Source organism: Alexandromys fortis, unplaced genomic scaffold (genome assembly GCF_014885135.2).
Source record: "Alexandromys fortis isolate MF-2015 unplaced genomic scaffold, M_Fortis_MF-2015_v1.1 scaffold_21, whole genome shotgun sequence".
Classification (NCBI taxonomy): Eukaryota; Metazoa; Chordata; class Mammalia; order Rodentia; family Cricetidae; genus Alexandromys; species Alexandromys fortis.
This window is the reverse complement of record NW_026067905.1, coordinates 15,729,285-15,747,455: the sequence shown is the minus strand read 5'-3', so window position 1 is coordinate 15,747,455 and position 18,171 is coordinate 15,729,285. Positions and strand designations below refer to the sequence as shown.

Below are 18,171 nucleotides of genomic sequence, written 5' to 3'. Positions count from 1 at the left end.
AGCCTGCCAGGCTATGGAAATGTTTTGGATAGGATAAAGCATTAGTCAGCCCTTAGGAAATCTAGGTTTTCTGGGGACCTGACTGCCTTGGATATAAACTCAGTATTCGGATTCCTCTTTTTCATTCATAGGGAAGGTACAGGAAGGACCTGTTCTGGGGACAGAAGACATGAATCACATTTATACCTTCTTACAGTACCTCGCCAGGAGATTTCAGGCTACTTACTAACTTTCTAGGTCAACTTCTCCACTGTTAAAAGATACTTTCAGGCCGGACAATAGCGGTGCATGTCTTTAATACCAGTACTCAGGAGACAGAGGCAGGCAGTTCTTTGTAAATTCAAAGTCAGCCTGGTCCAAAGAGTGAGTTACAGGACAGTCATAGTCAGGGCTACACAGAAAAACCCTGACTTTAAAAAAAAAAATACTCTCAGATATTCAGATATTCAATGCTAAAGTGAGGTTGGTAATAATACATAAAATATTAACAAAATCATTTTAGGTCCATATATAGTCACTACAAGGCTTCTGATGTATCTGTTTGTTTGTTTGGTTTTTCAAGCCCTGGCTGTTCTGGAACTCACTCTGTAGTCCAGACTGGCTTTGGACTAACAGAAATCCACCTGCCTCTGCCTCCTAAGTACTGGCATTAAAGGTGTGCACCACCACCTGACCACCAGGATCTTATTTTATTATTTATATTATCTTTTTTTTCCTTTCCTTTTCTTTCTTTCTTTTTTTTCTTCTTCTTTTTTTTTTTTTTTTTTTTGGAGACATAGTTTGAAACAGTCACTGTTCCAGGTGATTCGAACCTCCATCTTCATAAGAAAATCTATTACTGACTAGACTTTGCTCACCTGTCTATCAACGTACTTAATTATTCCTGAACTATAATGTGATGCAAATACTGAGATCACCTTTTCTCCAATGGGAGCGCTAGAGCACTGAGAGGTGACACCATACGTCCTGAGTGACTCAGAGGTAGCCTCACAGGCAAGACCTGAACCCGGGGCTGTCTGGCTCCCAAACCCACCTCTGTCCGCTGTGGTGTAAGCAAACCTAGGCTAAAATCCTTGCTCTGCCCCTCAGCTCTGCAGACTTACATAGACATCTTCTTGGCCCTTCTATCCTCATTTCTGAGATAGAAACCTTATTTAGATGGTTATATCTGAAGGTTAATTAATTACTGCATATAAAAAATACAGTGGTTAAGATCATTGCCTGCTCTTCCAGAGGTCCTGAGTTCAATTCCTAGCAACCACGTGGTGGCTCACAACCATCTGTAATGAGGTCTGGTGCCCTCTTATGGCCTGCAGGCATACATGTAGACAGAATATTGTGTACAGAATAAATAAATATTTAGTTAGTTAGTTAGTTAGTAAAAAAAAAAAAAAACACCATGCCAGAAATTAATCACCGTGTGTCTCTGCCACCTCCCACTAGGCTCCACCCCTGCCAGGCTCCACTTCCACAAGGCTCCACCTCTCACAAGTTCCACCCCCGCCAGGCCCCACCTCCCACCAGGCCCCATCTTCCACCAGGTTTCACCCCCATCAGGCTCCAACTCCTACAGGCTCCACCCCCACCGGTCTCTACCTCCCACTAGGCTCCACCAGGCTCCACCCCCACAAGGCTCCACCCCCACCAGGCTCCACCTCCACCAGGCTCAACCTCCCACTAGGCTCCACCAGACTCCACCCCCACCAGGCTCCCATAAAGTCCCAGATACCTCTAGAGAGAGACTTGCTTCCTGAAACCGAGCTGAGGACAGATGAGAAAACCTTCCTTATCCTCTCTGTCCAGCAGCTCATTCCTCGTCTCCCCTGGAATTAGGACCTTGCATTCTGCCCAGGTTTTGCAGGGGAGCCCGCTGAGCCTCTGATTACATCTCTCTGACCACTTTGTGAGGCCCATCCAGCTCCAGTGAAGCTGCATGTTTTCTGGGGATCTTGACTCCCCAAGAATCTCAAACACCCATTAAAACAGAATAATTTTTCTCTTGCTTTTGCTTCATGAAGCCCTTCAGTTCGTGGTGAGAACTGAGAAAACTAAAGGCTCTGGGTGCTGGATTAACTAAACACCAAACAGATTGGATTCGGACTACATACACCATAACAGCCAACCCAGGCGAACCTGGGACTGACCCCAGAGTTACATCATTCCAGGTCATTCCAGTTTTCTCGGTAGTTCCTGACACACTCCACCAAAACCTGCTCGATTTCAGATTCCTCCAGCTGTGGCTGTCCATTGGTTCCACAAGGCTACAAAGCCACACCTCAGCTCGACACTTTAAGTGCACATCATGTTATGCTCTTAAACACTTCCCAACAAGGAGAAGCATCAAATGCCAGGAAAGGTAAGAGACAAATCAGGAGCCAATAAAAACCTTGGCATGTTTCCAGACCCCTTCTTCCCCTGATGCACTTACTAATCTGTGTGTACTGTTTACCCATGATGAACACAGTCCAGTGTAGGCATCTCTGTGCATAACAGCCACCTACAGTTTAGGACAGTGGCATTGAAGGAGATACCAAAAATCAATAATATAAATAAGTAAATAAATAAATAAAACAAAACCAATAATACCTAGCTCCTCTGTGAACCCGCCCTCCAGTTAGGATTTTGCAAACAACACCTTCCTCAGCTCTGGCCCTTCCCTGTAGTTCTCTGTTGCTAGCATCTAGCATGGCCACAGAAACAGGTCCTCACCACCTGTCTTTTTCCTCCTTTTTGGGTTTTGACACAGGATCTCATGTAGCCTAGACAACTCCCTGTGTGTGTGAGGATGACCATGAACTCCTGGCTCTCCTGCTTCTACCTCCCAAGGCCTAGGATTACAGGCTGATGCCACCACACCCAGCGAATCACTCTTCTCAACGGCCTGGTCGAAGCAATGGTGGATATGCAGAACTGTCACTGAAAGAGACCAAGCTTCCTTTGTCCCCAGGTCACAGAAAAGTTAGCCACCTGACTCCCAGGTGTGGTAGCATTCATCTGTAATTCCAGCTACTCCTTGAGCAGGAAGATCGAGCATGAGAGGCCAGCCTAGGTAACTTAGGGCTTATCTCAAAACTGCAAACATTGAAAGGGCATATAGCTCAGCAGTAGAACACTGCCCAGCACGTACAAGGCTCTGTGTTAAATTCTCAGTACTGAAAACAAAGTATGTGACTCTCCGCACTAGAATTCAAACTAGCTGGCGCTGAGGACCCTGCTCCTCCCATTACCCCACCGTTAGAGAACTGTTCCCTTGCAGGCAGAAATTGCTAAACGACCAATGTCTGTTGGGGACCCAGTGGTGCAGCATCTCCCTCTAGGCTTGCTTGTTCTCCACTCTGATGTGGGAGTGTCATATATCAATCTGTTGATTTCATTGGTTAAGTAATAAACAAACTGCTTGGCCTCGTAGCTTAGAACATAGGTGGGTGGAGTAAACAGAACAGAATGCTGGGAGGAAGAGGAAGCGAGCTCAGACTCGACAGCTCTGCTCTCTGGAGCAGAGACGCCATGCTCTGCTCTCAGAAGCAGACAGACATGCGATGAAGCTCCAACCCAGATGGACATAGGCTAGAATCTTCCTGGTAAGCGCACCTTGGGGTGCTACATATCTGATTAGAAATGGGCTAAATTAATATGTGAGAATTAGCCTAGAAGAGGCTAGATAGTAATGAGCCAAGCAGTGTTTAAATGAATACAGTTTGTGTGTTGTTATTTCGGGCATAAGCTAGCCAGGCAGCCGGGGTGCTGGGGACGCAGCCCCGCCACTCCTAATTTCAACAAAATGGCGCCCAGACGTGTGGACAACTGAATCCACTGAAAGCCTGAGACAGCTTGGGAAGTAATTCTAGAACAAAATGACAGCATTGTCATGGTTTTTTGGTAGCAGCACTCTCTTTGGTCTACTCTGCTTGCTAGAGGCAAGCAAGCGCTCTCATCAAAGAGAGGCTTCCTGACTCAGCTTTAGCTGCAAAACCTTGCAGCTCTTTTAAGAGGTCCTGCCACGAAACACTTAAACGGTGTTGGTGAAAAGCTGAACGCATGCTTTTTGGATTTTAGCCTTAGCAGGAAAAAAGCTGCGCTGTTTAAAAATGCCGGCTTTCTGGGCCGTCCTGCCAGGGCAAACTCTGATTCTTTAAGGCAGGAGGTCAGCTACAGAGAGAGCATTTGAATGCTGCAACTTACTTGCTGGCAGGGACCTTGAAATGCCATAGAGTTGTGGCAGTAAACATGGCTACAGCCAGTACCTCAGCCATGAGGCTGGGAAGCTAAGGAATGGACTGGATCTAGCTGGCAAAGCCACGGCTTTAGTCCTACTGAACGTCGGGCTATTTTGCCCCTGACTCAAGCGCGTAGCCTGGCTAGCTCAGTCGGTAGAGCATGAGACTCTTAATCTCAGGGTCGTGGGTTTGAGCCCCACGTTGGGCGCCAAAATGTAACGGCGTAAACGATTGCAGACAGATGGTCGAAATATATACAGCTTTAATGGAGAAATAGACTTACAGAACCACCATTCCCGCGGAGACCAGGAAAGCAGAAGCAGTGTCTGGGAGCACCCCCGCCAAATTTATAGGCAAACATTAGCCCGAGGCGAACATGCCCCCTAAGGGGCGGGACTTATCCCTACACCACTCCATCCTCTTTCCCTTCCTTCTCTCTTCCCTCCCTTGTCTCCGCTCTCTCCTTCCTTTGCCCTCTCCCCACCTACCTTTTGAGTGGCAGTTGCAGGGTAGGCAGCGGTCTCGCTCTCGCTGCCGGTAAAAGCCCTCCCTGCACCTCTCGCAGTGAGCTCCGGCTGTGTTGTCGTTGCAGTTGAGGCAGCGGAACCCATTGCCTATCTGTCTGTGGAGCTCCGGATCAAAGACGCACTGTCTGGATTTCCCATTGCAATCACACACTAAGGAAGAGGGGAAGAGAGCGTGTCAGAAACAAACAAACAAACAAAAATATCAGAATAGTCTCCCAGGTGTTTAAATCGGTTATACAGGCACCACTACATGTTGGCTTACACTACTCAGTGGAAAGAGAGTGACATGGGCCATTGGGGGATAATGAAGACCCTTGTTCCACCTAAAGGAAGCAGCAGTTACATGGTGCTGGGTGATCATTGTCTGGGAAGCACAAATTCAGGGTCACCAAATTGTCCAATTACATAAGAGAAACCAAAAGGCTTAGGTAATGCTTTTATATGACAAATCATGCTTTTAATATCTGCAGAGAATTCAGTTTGGTCACTGTGTAAACCAAAAGAGCAAGTCAACAAGCTAAGAGAAGTGCCAGTCATGAATTCTTACTTAACTCTCTAGCAGTCTGTGATGTCCACTACTGAAGGTATACACCATTTGTCCCTCAACAGCAGCAAGGGTGAGTGGCTGATTTGACCATCTGGACTGTTGGGATATTATTTCTGTACACCATGTGAAGATGTGCCTATGTCCTTCCTCATTTGTCTAAGGCACCTTCTGATTGGTTTAATAAAGATCTAAATGGCCAGTAGCTAGGTAGGAAAGAATAGGTGGGACTTCCGGGCAGAGATGGGACTTCTGGGAAAGAATCTGAAGCTGAGGATTCGCCAGTCAGACATGGAGGAAGTTAGATGTATGATACTGAGGAGAGATAATAAGCCCCATGGCAGATTATAGATTAATATAAATAAATTAATTTAAGTTTTTTTTTTCTGAGACAAGGTTCCTCTGTAGCTTTTGGAGCCTGTCCTGGAACTAGCCCTTGTAGACCAGGCTGGCCTCAAACTCACAGAGATCCACCTATCTCTGCCTCCCAAGTGCTGGGATCAAAGGTGTGCACCACCGCTGGGCTCTAATTTAAGTTTTAAGAGCTAGTTGGGAACAAGCCTAAGCTAAGGCCAAACTTTAACAATTAATAAAAAGTTTCTGTGCCATCATTTGGGAGCTGGCGGCCCAAAGAAAGTCTGACTATACTGGACCAGTTCCTTCTCATCCTCACTAGCATGTCCCTCCGAAAGTCATTTGTAGAGAAAACCACCATATAATGTCAGCCAACTCTGTGTGGGGGTCTAAATAGCCAAGACAGTCACATATGGGAATAACTGGCACAGTGTCCAACATATTATAGACACTCAAAACATTTTAATCACGGTTTACAAGATAAAGCGATGGGCCTTGAAATCAAAAGAACTGAAACATTTCTTTGAACAAATTTCTTTTCCTTCCTGGGAATGTGGCTGTAACTCAATCCCAAGGCTCTGCGTATACTAGGCAAGCACTCTACCAGTGAGCTATATCTATTGGGCAGATCGCTTTCACTTTTGCATCTTGCTTCCTCCTCTACAAAATGTGCCTGGCACCTGTTAGAGGCTCTGTCTGAATAAGGACCAGTCAGTGCCCTTGCAAGAGTTCCTTTTCTTCCCTCAGAAGAAACAGATGAAAACCAACACTTGAAGGTGAAGAAGCTTGAACCATAGGGTCTGAAGGCAAATCTTTCCACGCTGTCTTCATTGGTCGTGTAGCCTTGGTGTGTGAGGAAACGCCTTGGTGCATGCGCAGCTGTTTCTAGAGTGTCCAGAACGTAGATTTTTACCAGAGAAATAACCATAGAGCCAGAAAATGTGCCCCATATGCTGAGCGGCGGTCCTGTGTAGGCCCCCGTGTCTATTCCTGAAGCCACAATCTACTGCCACCAATCTCATTGGCTCCCTGAATATGTAACATCACCCCAGAGCCACCCTGGTTCATTTATTTTAAATGTTATTATATCTACTGTATGTGTGGTTTGTGATTTTATGTGTGCATGGTACTGCACACATGTAGAGAACAGAGACCAACTTTGGGGAATCAGTTCCATCTCCATATGGGACGCAGGGATCGAACTCAGATCCTCAGGCCTGGCAGCAAGTGCCTTTATCTACAGAGATTCCTTGCCACCAAGCTGCTCTCTTTCTGGGACTTTACATCCATTAGTCAGTTAACCATCATGATATTGTTTAACCTCTCTGTTTAGGGGATGGGGAGATGAATGCTTAGAGGGGTATGAATCTTGCCTTATGTTACACCACTAAGTAGCAAAGACAGAATTTGCTCCCTGGTTTTTGAGATTCCAAAGCCTCTGTCTTCGTTGCTTCCCTTTCTCAAGAATCTAGTCTGGTACAGAGGTCCTATGGCCTCTTCTGGAATAGCTCATAATCATGTAAACACACACACATGCCAACTATGTGCATTGGTTATACAAATCATTTTATATATTTTTGCATGGGGGGGAGTGTCAGACACCATAACACACATGTGGACGCCAGAGGTCAGCTTACAGTAGTCAGACATTGTCTTTCACCAGACAGGTGCTGGGGATCAAATTCAGGTTGTCTGGTTCTGTGGCGGGAGTCTTTACCCAATGAGTTCTCTCAATGGCCCACAGGTCATTTCTGAGTAGTCTTAAGTCTACCTCTCTAGAGTTCTTACCATGTTCCTACTTCTTCCCTGGAAAACAACACACCCACACACAAACACACACACACACTCTTCTCATTTCCATTCATTGATCAATTTTTAGATCTAGGCATGTCAACCATTTCTGTCATGGTTTCCAGATTCTTCCTGACTATTCCTTTAGCAAAAAAAAAAAAAAAAAAAAAAAAAACCTTTTCTTCCTTCTACTTTCTTTTTCTTTTCTGTCTTTCTTTTTGTTGTTGTTTTGTTTTGTTTTTGCTTTGAGGCAGGGTTTCTCTGTGTAGCCCTGACTGTCCTGGAACTTGTTCAGTAGACCAGGTTGGCCTTGATCCTCCTGCCTTTACCTCCCTAGTGCTGAGGTTAATGGCCTGTGCTGCCCATTCCTTACTTAAAAGACAAAAACTGACTATGGTCCTTCAAGGTCTGAACAGTTCAGCTCATAACAGAATCCCGTCTAGTCTAAGACTAGACACCTTCATTACAGGGACAAAACCCAACGCTTCCTTAAGTTCACAGCGTACTGAATTTGTTACCAATTAAAATCTTCTGGAGGTGTTTGTTTTCCGTTTCTCCCACAGAACCATTGCCAAGCTGAGTCTTTCCCAACTATTGCTGGTGAAGCTGATTGTTAAAATCTCCAGCAGATGCGCCACACAGCTGTCAAGTGCTGTGAAATTTCTACCGAGGAAGGGTACGCCCATCACATGTGTTAGGTCCCTGTGAGGCTCTTCTACTGTGCCAGCCAAGGAACCAGTGCCCCCCCTGCCCGTGCCTCCTAGGCACAGTCTCCAAGCAACCACATTAGCCCTTCTAACTCAGAGCAGACTGTTGTTTTGTTTTATTGAGACAGGATCTCATGTAGCACCGGCTGGCCTGGAACTCAGTCTGAGCTGAAAATGACCTTGCAACCCTGACCCTTCTGCTCCCATCTCCCAAGTGTTGGGATAATGGGTTTGTCAGCACATCCCACAGACAGACTGAGGGTCTGCACTGCTTGAGAATTTGAAGATTCTCCTAGTAGCCTGGCCTGCAGGACTCTGAAGTTACCAGGCAGGGTTAAGGGTCCACTGAACCGTACTGATGCAACATTGAGGCTTCATGCGCTCACACACAATGAGAGGAAAACTCACCGTTTCTTTTGCATAGAACTGTTCTTTCTGCCATTGGTCTATTCTTGAACCACGACTTCCTCCAAATTTTCTCCTTAGGCTCATGTCCCTATAACCAATGACAACTCGCTCTCCTAACTAGGGGAGAAGAAAATAAAACAAACCCAAACCAAAACCCCTCATATTTTAAATTCCAGAATATTCTTGCAACCATACTTAATCAAATAAACATAATATAGTTTATATGAGTCTCTTTCACTTGGGGTCATTTCTTATCAGCTAGTACCATGAGTTCACTGGTGACCCCAGGCATCCACCGGACTAGATGTAGGCTAACCGGTAGAGAGACTGTGTCAGCGTACCTAAGGGAAAATGGCTCTCACCGTCAGGGGATGGCAGCCAGAAGCCAGCAGCCAGCAGCCAGCAGCCAGCAGCCAGCAGCCAGCAGCCAGCAGCCAGCAGCCAGCAGCGAGGTGAAGGGCTACTCTAGTCAGGGTTTCCATTTATACTTTTCAAAGGAAATAGAAATCTGGGTTTGTGTAGGAAATCTATTGAATTTTAAACACTTGTCAAAAATATTTTTAAAGTATTCTTTAGGAAACAAAGCTGTGTTAAGGGTAAAGTACTATTCTTTGCTTCTTACTTCCAACAGACAGGAAATGGGAAAATTAAATCCCTGGGTACCACACAGCGCTCGGAGCTGCTCCATAGCAGCTGTTCTGTACTCGCGAATGAACCAATAAATGGATGCTCTTTTGAATTTTCGGAAACCTCTTGCTGAATGCGGTGGTTCACACCTGTAATTGCTATACTTCGGAAGCTGAAGAAGGATTGATGGGAGTTCTTGGCCAACCTGGATTGCACAGTTCCAGGCCAGCCTGGGCTACAGAATGAGATTCTATAGAAAGAAAGAACGAGAGAGAGAGAGAGAGAGAAAGAGAGAGAGAGAGGGGGGGGGGCGCTAACTAGCTTTTGGGGTATGCACACCCCTTTCTCCTAATGATGCATACGGCAGCCTGGCTCTTTACCTGCACACACTATGTAAACACGCCCCTCTTCAAACAATGCACCCAGAAACCTTGGGTGCCCACCACACCTGCATCAGCCTGCATGCTCACCCCTCTCTGAACAATAAGATGCTTCTCTTCCTCTAATAGCCATCAAACGAAGACAGTGTCTATCCAAGTATAGTCTCTATTCTCAAGGCATCTAGGCATGAGAACTAGAAAGAGTAGACCAGCCTGAGCTGATTTTTGATGCACATAAAATAAGGCAAACTGTGTCCTCAAGTGAATGTCCAGGCAAAAGCCCGTGTTTATCATCCTATGCATACTGGTCATACGTGCGATTAAAATCAGATGCCCTGAGGGAAAGGACATGCACAAAGAAAATGATTATATGACCTAATCCATCAAAATAGAGAACCGCACATACTATACCTTTAGTAACCCAATTCCTCCATCTCTTGAATTCCAGAAGAAAATACAAACAATAATCAGGACATAAGTGTCTTCACTCATATGGCCCAATGCTCCTTGCCGCATCTTCCGACCTTTTCTATTGCTTTGCTCTAAATAGAGGTTCTTTTGCAGAACTGTTTGAGCTTTGATTTCACCCGACCCCAGCACCACCCCTCTAGACAAATCTGTGCTTCCACCAGTTAAAGAGCTCCATCTACCCCCATGTGTCTGCACATGGATTAAAAATACAAATTCAGCAGTCACTCTTCCCTATTGTCCTCCATGGGAGTCCAACTTAGCTCACTCTGCCTAGATGAACAGACCGAAATGCAAGCCCACAATAGATTCTGAAATAAGAGGAAATTCTAAAAACGTCCTTATTTTCATACTTTTCCTTCCCTTATGTTTAGATGCGCTTGATTTTATGCCTGGAATTTTTTTTTCCACTTTCATTTTTCAGATTTGTTGCTGTTCTTCCAAACTCTGACCCTGTGTCAAACATTATAAATAAACCATCCAGCTTTCGTCGGGAGGCCTTGACACACACGCAAGTGATGACCGTGCAAGTCAAGACAAGCGTCTTGGGCATCCCCTGAGTCAGCAGCAGGCCTTTCAGTCATCCACTCTGAACAAATACACACTGAGCGTCTAATATGTGCCAGGCCACTCCAAGCTCCAGGACCAGCAGCAAACAAAGCCAGCATCTGTCCCAGCCCTGGCAGAGTTTGCATGAGAATCTGGGTGTCAGATAACCAAGACAAATGAGTGGCACAGAGAACTCCTTGGGATAGTGATGCTTGTTAAGGAGCAATATATAAACCAGGAAACAGAACTAACTGTAAAAATGGGGTAGAGAACAGGGCAGGGTGGGGGGGGGTTGAAAAGTGTTCTCTGCTAGTTGATGCTTCATTTTTTAAATTACTACTTGCCTGGCTATGGTCTCTGCCCATTTATTACTGGACACAGTGACTTTCTAGTAAGTTACCACAACCATAAAAGCATAACAAATTATTCCTTATTATTTTATTCCAGGCTATAAATTTTCTTTTACCCTTTCTGGTAAATTCTTTTTTTTTTTTTTCCAAAGCACCTCTTTGGCAGATTTTATTGTTTTTGTTTTGAAATGAAGCTTACTGTGTAGCCAGGCTTGCTTCCAGGTTGAGATCTTCCTGCCTCAGCTCCTGAGTGTGTGGGACTTTAGGAGTGGGCCACCATGCCCCCATCACGTTGGCATAGTGTAGTTTACTGAGTTTCCCTCTTGTGCTCTTAGCCCAGGAAATGCACACCTACTCCATTTACCTCCGTGTGTGTGTGTGTGTGTGTGTGTGTGTGTGTGTGTACCAGGCTGGCCTACAATCCATTATACAGCCTAGGTTATAGCAATTCTTCCATCTCATCTTCCCCCCAGCACTGTGAGCCACCGTACCTGACTTTATCTTGTTGAACTAATAGATACCACTTAGCAACAGGGAGACTACACTGGGTGCTTGGACACTAATACTTCATGAGCCAGCAAAATTTCATAAGAGAGCTACCAATGTATTTTTCCAAAGATGATGTTGGATCCATATATAATTTGTATATATTCACTAAACACCACATTACCCATGTTTTCCAGCTTCCCTATGTGCAGGCCTGAGTCTAGAGTTGGCATTAAGATGTCATTACAGGGGCTGGAGAGATAGCTCAGTCAGTGCTTGTTAGGCAAACATGAAGACCTGGGTTTGATCCCCAGAACCCACATTAAAATTATGGGCGTGCTGGCACATGCTTATAACCCCAGCACTGGGGAGGCAAAGCTGGGTTCCTGGGGCTTGCTGGCCAGCCAGCCTAGCCTAACTACTGAGCATAGAGCTAATGAGAGATTGTCTCAAAAAATTGCTCTTGAGGAAAAATATTGTCCTCTGATCTCTACACGCATGTTAGTACACACATGCATGTGCATACAAACACATATACACAATTTAAATATATATACATGCATATATACAGATAGATAAAATTATGAAATATTGCACCAGAAAACACAAAATCAGAGTTGGCAAAATGGCTCGGCAGATAAAGAAAGACACTTTGCCATCAAGCCTGACAACCCAACTTCAATCCTTGGAACCCATATTGTGGAAGGAGAGAAATGACTCCCATAAATTGTCCTCTGACTTGCACACATGGGCTGTGGCATGTGCTGGCATGCATGCACACACACACACACAGAGAAACAAAAACTAATAAGAAAAAAAAAACAAACAGAATAAAAAAGCACATATGAACCCTGGACATGGGACTCAAATCGACATTGTCGCTCTTGCTACCCCCAGTCAGTATTTCTCTGCATAGCCATTCACATGCCCTCTTTCCAAGTCAGAAACACCTCTTCAAATCTCATCTGCTTCTCTGTCCCCTCACTCCAGCTCCTGACAGCCAGCCAGGTTCTCCCCACAGATAAAGGAATGCAATTCATCAAGTTCACCTCCAGCCCTAAATAAACACTTCGGAACCGGAATCATCTTACAAAGATTTTCACATATTTCCGTAAGTCTAGTAAAGCGTGGGTGGCACTTGTGTCTGACGGTGCTGTGCGCTGCTGCAGTATGTGTGATAATGATAACTCCGATAGCTTGGTCGCTGACCCTCCAGGTGCTTCTTACGAGACCGCCAGGCAGCCAGACGTGGGCTGGTCCACCCACTACCACCCACGCTCCTCAGGAGCACAGATCAAAGGAACAATGGAGCCCGGGAGCCTGGAATCCCTCTGGGGTGTTCCCAGCGCTCCCACCCCTCACTTGGCCTCCGACAAGTTAGGACAGGAAGCCGAGGGGCAAAGGCTGTTTCCAAGCCGTAGACTCGGGAGAATGAGAGGAAACTGAAGATGTTTCCTAGGCTGTGCTTGGGGCCAGGCCGTGGGATAGCACCAGGCGCCGCACAGGTTCATCCAGGCAATAAGCTTTTTAAACTTCCCATAAGAAAATAGCATCTTTTGGGACAAGCAGCTGCCAGACATTGTAAGAACTTGGCAGGCCTAGGATCGCCGGTGTTACAGAGAACACATCTTTTGTGCTAAACTTAAAAGCAAGATGTGCACCAGGTGTGGAGCACATGCCTGTCATTCTGAAAATCAGGAGGCTGAAGCAGGAGGACCGCTGTGAGTCAGAGGTGAGCCTAGCCTACATCTGTCCCAGACAGACAAACAACAGCAAACCCCACACAAACAAATAATACATGCACCCAACTTTTCACCAGAGCCATCTGATTTCCACCTCAGAGCAGTGTGTGAACACTGGGCTTGCTGGTGCCTTAAAGGCAATGACAAAATGAAAAGACACAAACTCCTTTGAAAACCCTGCATACGCGGCCCATGTCCTTAACTCTCTTTCCCTTGTCCCCTGGGCCTCAACACCTAGACCCCTGCACGAATTTCAGAACCCTAAGCTCTTTGCTACCTCTGATCTTCGGGTTTCCATTTCCGCAGAACTGACTGGATGCTCTAAGAAACATGGATTAGATGATGCGCTTCCCTGCTCACAACCTGCAGACTTCTTTCTGAATACCGGAAGTAATCCTCCTTACGGGACCACAGAGCTCACCGCTCCTGTCTACAGCACCATATGTGTGGGCATTACTCAGTTCATCTCTAGAACTTCTCTCTCCTCTGTTCCAACGGAACCTGGTCCAGTGCTTGGCCCCACTGTTGCTAGGATAGAATGAGATGGAAGGGAGCAGGAAAAGAAGGAGGAGGGGGAGTAGGGAGAGACATACTATAGGCAATCTGACCTTAAGAATCGCCATTCAGGGTGGGGGTGGCTCCGTGGGTAAGGGAGCTTGCTGCCAAGTCTGAAGACCTGAGTTCAAGACACAGAGTCTACATGGTGGAAAGAGGAAAACCCTCCTACAAGTTGTCCTCTGACCTCTCTACATGTTCTCCGTGGCACGTGCACAACCGCACACACACACACAAATAAATAAATTAGCAAATAGTGTAAAAACAGAAAAGTCAAATAAAAACCAGAACCTCAGAATTCCCCAGAAGTCCAGGAATAAACTGACATTTCACAGAATGTAGGACTGAGAATGTAGCTCAGGGGTTCAGTGTCTACTACATGAATACCTCTAGGTTGCACCCCAGAACTGCTCAGAAATCTCCCAATACAATACACATTTGTTATTGTTTCTGTATGGCATTCATTGCATTAAAATAACAAAACCAACAACAACAAGAAAATGACTGTTTCAACACAAAACTCTCCACAGTGAAATAAGCAAAGACTCCAGAGAGGAAGATGTTTTCAAGGAAGGTCGGGAACTTTCTGGCAGGTTGCCTCTAACCCCAGAGGAACTATCTCTGTCCTGGTCTTACCATCTCTCCCTGGCCTATGAGACAGGAGCCACTGGTGGGCAGCAAGCCGAGGGCTACACGGAGGAGGGGCAGGGGTGCAGCAGGCCGGGGGCATGAGCTCAGCAGGTCCGGATGGGGCAGCGTGCTTGCCACGTAAGCAGTACTACCTCAGGAGCCAGGCATCTCAGCGGCAAGTTTGAACCTGACCGGCTGTGCTGGCCAATGCGAGCCTCGCTGCTTCTACTGCCATTTCAGCTTCTGGGTACAGCTCTGCATGCGTTACAGTCATCTCTTGTGAATGCATCCAGTAGGAACGTTTAAGGTTGACACGGAGCTGTCTTCCTTATTTAGGGAAAGCTGCCTGTCTCTTGGCTCCTCTCCTGGTTCTGGGTTCCCTTTCCGAGACATCAGATCCTCCTGCTTTTCTCAAGCCCTCTTAGGCAGTGTGGCGTCATACGATCCGGTTTCCTCCTGGCGGTAGATCTCCACCACCAAGCCCTGTTGAATCCTACCTTTCCCCAACTCCAAATGCTGTTTCCTCAAGACTCAGTCCCGTGCCCTGTGACCCACTCTCTGGAACTCTCCTGACGTTCCCATTGAAGACAAGGGTTTTCATAACCACTGTAAGTAGGTGTCACCTTCCAACACCGTTCCCCGACCAAACCTCATTCCCAACTTCAATCATCTACTCCACTTATCCAGCTGGCTATATCTTTGGACAAAACCTATTTAACAATAAACTCATAGACCAAGCATGGTGGCAGAAACCTATAATGACCATACTTGACTGACTGATGCAGGTGGAACTAGAGTTTAAGAAGCCAAAGTGGGCTGCACAGTGATACCCTGTCCCAAAATGACAAATAATCAAACAGATTACAACAAAACCTCACTGCTTCAAGTCAGAAGGCTGGAAGTCAACCTCACCACTCAGAGACAACTACCCCAGTTGCCACTAGCCTATCCCACACTGGAGTTTAACCCACCAAGCAGCTTAAGTCCACTCAAGTCTGTCTCCACTATGGACATTCTGGATCCAACCCTGAGCAAATCAAAACTGACACAGCTTTCTGACCAGACTCTATGAGGCTTCTCTCGCTTCCTTCCACCCACTCAGCAGCCAGAATATCTTCTCAAATTTTAGCTCCTCTCTGTTTAAAGCTTTCTAGTACCATTATTTTCTTCTAAGAGTAAACACTGGGATTCCTTCATGCTGCCTATAAGGATGAACATGCTCTGATCCTATTTATTTTTTTAATGATTTATTTTTATTTTATGTGCATTGGTGTTTTGCCTGCATGTGTGTCTGTGTAAGGGTGTCAGATTCCCTGGAACTGGAGTTATGAGCAGCAGTTCTGAGCTGCCATGGGGGTCCTGGGAATTAAACCCAGGTCTTCTGGAAGAGCAGCCAGTGCTCTCAACTGCTGAACCATCTCTCCAGCCCCCTGATTCTATTTCTTTTCAGCCTAGTTTCACATAATGCCTCCATATGACTAAATATATATCATAGTAAGCACGGAGCCTAGACAGCCAGGTGACTGGTCTACCACAGAGCTAACCTCGGTCCTCTCATTCATTCTTTTACTTTAACAGGATCACACACATTAACCAGAGTAGTCTTGAATTTGCTCTATGATCCAAACGGGCCTTGAAATTGAGGTCCTTCTGCCTCACCCTCCTGTAGAGCTGGGTTTGCAGGACTTTCAGCAGCCTGGCTTACACTATTTAGTTGATGTCTTCCTTTCCTCTGCTTCTTATAATCCTTTCTTGTAAAAGGAAACCATCATGGGGAATAGTGAGTAGTGAGTTAAGGCAAAAAAAAAAATCTCAAACAGTTCTTCCCTTTGTTCAAAGAAGTTACACTAAACATTAGATGTCCATTTTTCCTCTTGGACACCATGCCCTACTTCTGGGTCAAATGACTGGTCTCCCGTAAACTAGCAACCCTAGTATTTCAGCAGAAGCAACTGTCACCCCCCCATCTCTGATAACTCACCTATCATGAGATCCTGCAGTAAGAAGTCCACCTGCGCTGAACTCCGAGAATAAGGCTTAAGGAGAGAACATTTACTCCCCTTTAAAACACCTGCTGCAGGCTGCTTGAAGTACAAAAACAGTGATCAAAGGTGACAGGAATCTATCGAATGTATTCCTAAATTTATTTTACAAATATTCGAATCATACAATCCTTACAAAATCCAAAGCAAAATACACCCTGCAGCTGTCACTTGGTCCCAGCCTCATTAGAATCTTTGATCCTGTCTGAAAAAAAAAAAAAAAAGCAGTCTTCAAATCTGAGCTACATAAGATGAAAATGCTACTTCCTACCATGCTTATGTGTGACAATGAGAAAGTCATAAGGATTTCCTAGGTTTTTTAATTTATATCTTATGTATGAGTGTTCTGCGAGTATACCTGCAGGCCAGAAGAGGGCATCAGATCCTGTTACAGATGGTTGTGAGCCATCATGTAGTTGCTGGGAATTGAACTCTGGACCTCTGGAAGAGCAGCCAGTGCTCTTAACCTCTGAACCACCTCTCCAGCTCCGAGATTTATGAGTTTTAAAATCTCCTCCATGAAATGTCTCTTTCTGACATCTTAAAATGATCCTCCATTTAAGTAAATAAAACAAAGTATGAATATTTCATCATTCAAACTTATCTTGAACTTTAAGGCTTAGTGTGTGAATGTCTGTTCCAGTTTAATTCTTAAATGACACAATTAGAATAAGGGTCTTTCCCTCACTAAGAGGCCTTTAATTGAATTCCATCCTCTCTTTGGCAGTTGCATTTTAAGTCAGCATAGCCAGAACTACTGAGACGGCCCTCGATCCACATGCTGCCCATGCAGCGGGGGTGCATAGGCCCCAGCGAAGCGCACTACAAAGCCAAAAGACGGTAGTTTCACTACTAGCTCATTATACACACTGTTCATTTTTCATGCCATCACAACCTAGGCTAGCATTCACCTGTGTGGCTGGCAGGTGACTCAACCTGATGACCCAGCGGTATCTCCCACAACACCCTGTAAGGACACCAGAGCCCAGGCAGACAAATATTTCTCCCAAATCCCTGTTTTTATGAGCAAGAAGTTTTCAAACATAATTGTCAGCTCCAGTTCATGGCTGTCACCACAACCCCTTCCATACACACTTAAATAAGTACCTGTCTACTAGGCACTGCTATTCTTCCGCGTTTTAGCAAAAGGATGGCTGTAATTATTGTGCATTTACAAGGTTTGGAAAATGTGCATGGGGTATATTTGTAAGATGATTTTCTGTAAAAATCCTCCTTGAAATGATTGTACTGCTTGAAGTCAGAAGAACGAATTAATGGGCTCTTAGAGGCCCAACTACAGCTATACACCCCCCCCAAGGGAAGTAACAAATACCCCAAGAAAATGGACCATAAAAACTCCCACCAGGTGTTAGAAACAGCATGACCTGTGGTGGAATATTACTTTAGCTATGGAAAGATGTGTTACATTTGTTTATGTTGTGGACTATTATTTAAGTGTGTAAAGGTGTGTTACATTTGTTTATGTTGCAGACTATTACTTTAAGTGTGTAAAGGTGTGCTGCATTTGGTTGATGCTGCATTTGGTTGACTATGTAAAGATGTGCTGCTGTTTACCTCGCCTGCCTAAGGCACCTGTGTGGTCTAATAGAAAGCTGAAAGGCTACTAGCTAGGCACAGGAAGGATAGACAGGGTTGACAGGTAGAGAGAACAAGAGGAGGAATCTAGGTTCAAGGAGAGAAGAGAGAGAGAGAGAGAGAAAGAGAGAGAGAGAGAGAGAGAGAGAGAGAGAGAGAGAGAGAGAGAGAGAGAGAGAGAGAGAGAGAGAGAGAGAG

At 45.5% G+C, this 18,171-nt stretch overlaps 1 protein-coding gene and 1 non-coding gene across 2 annotated transcripts in view; one reads left to right on the top strand and one right to left on the bottom strand.

The window, feature by feature from the left end:
* The window catches only part of Lamc2 (laminin subunit gamma 2), a 64,739-nt gene that overhangs the window by 39,529 nt on the left and 7,039 nt on the right, over positions 1–18,171 (bottom strand). Inside the window, exon 2 of the mRNA XM_050135344.1 lies at positions 4,706–4,894. Within this exon, the coding sequence (XP_049991301.1) occupies positions 4,706–4,894 (189 nt within the window). The remainder of the gene's footprint in view (positions 1–4,705; positions 4,895–18,171) is intronic.
* On the top strand, positions 4,353–4,425 carry Trnak-cuu (transfer RNA lysine (anticodon CUU)). Its single transcript has one exon. It is a non-coding gene; the product is annotated as a tRNA-Lys (tRNA).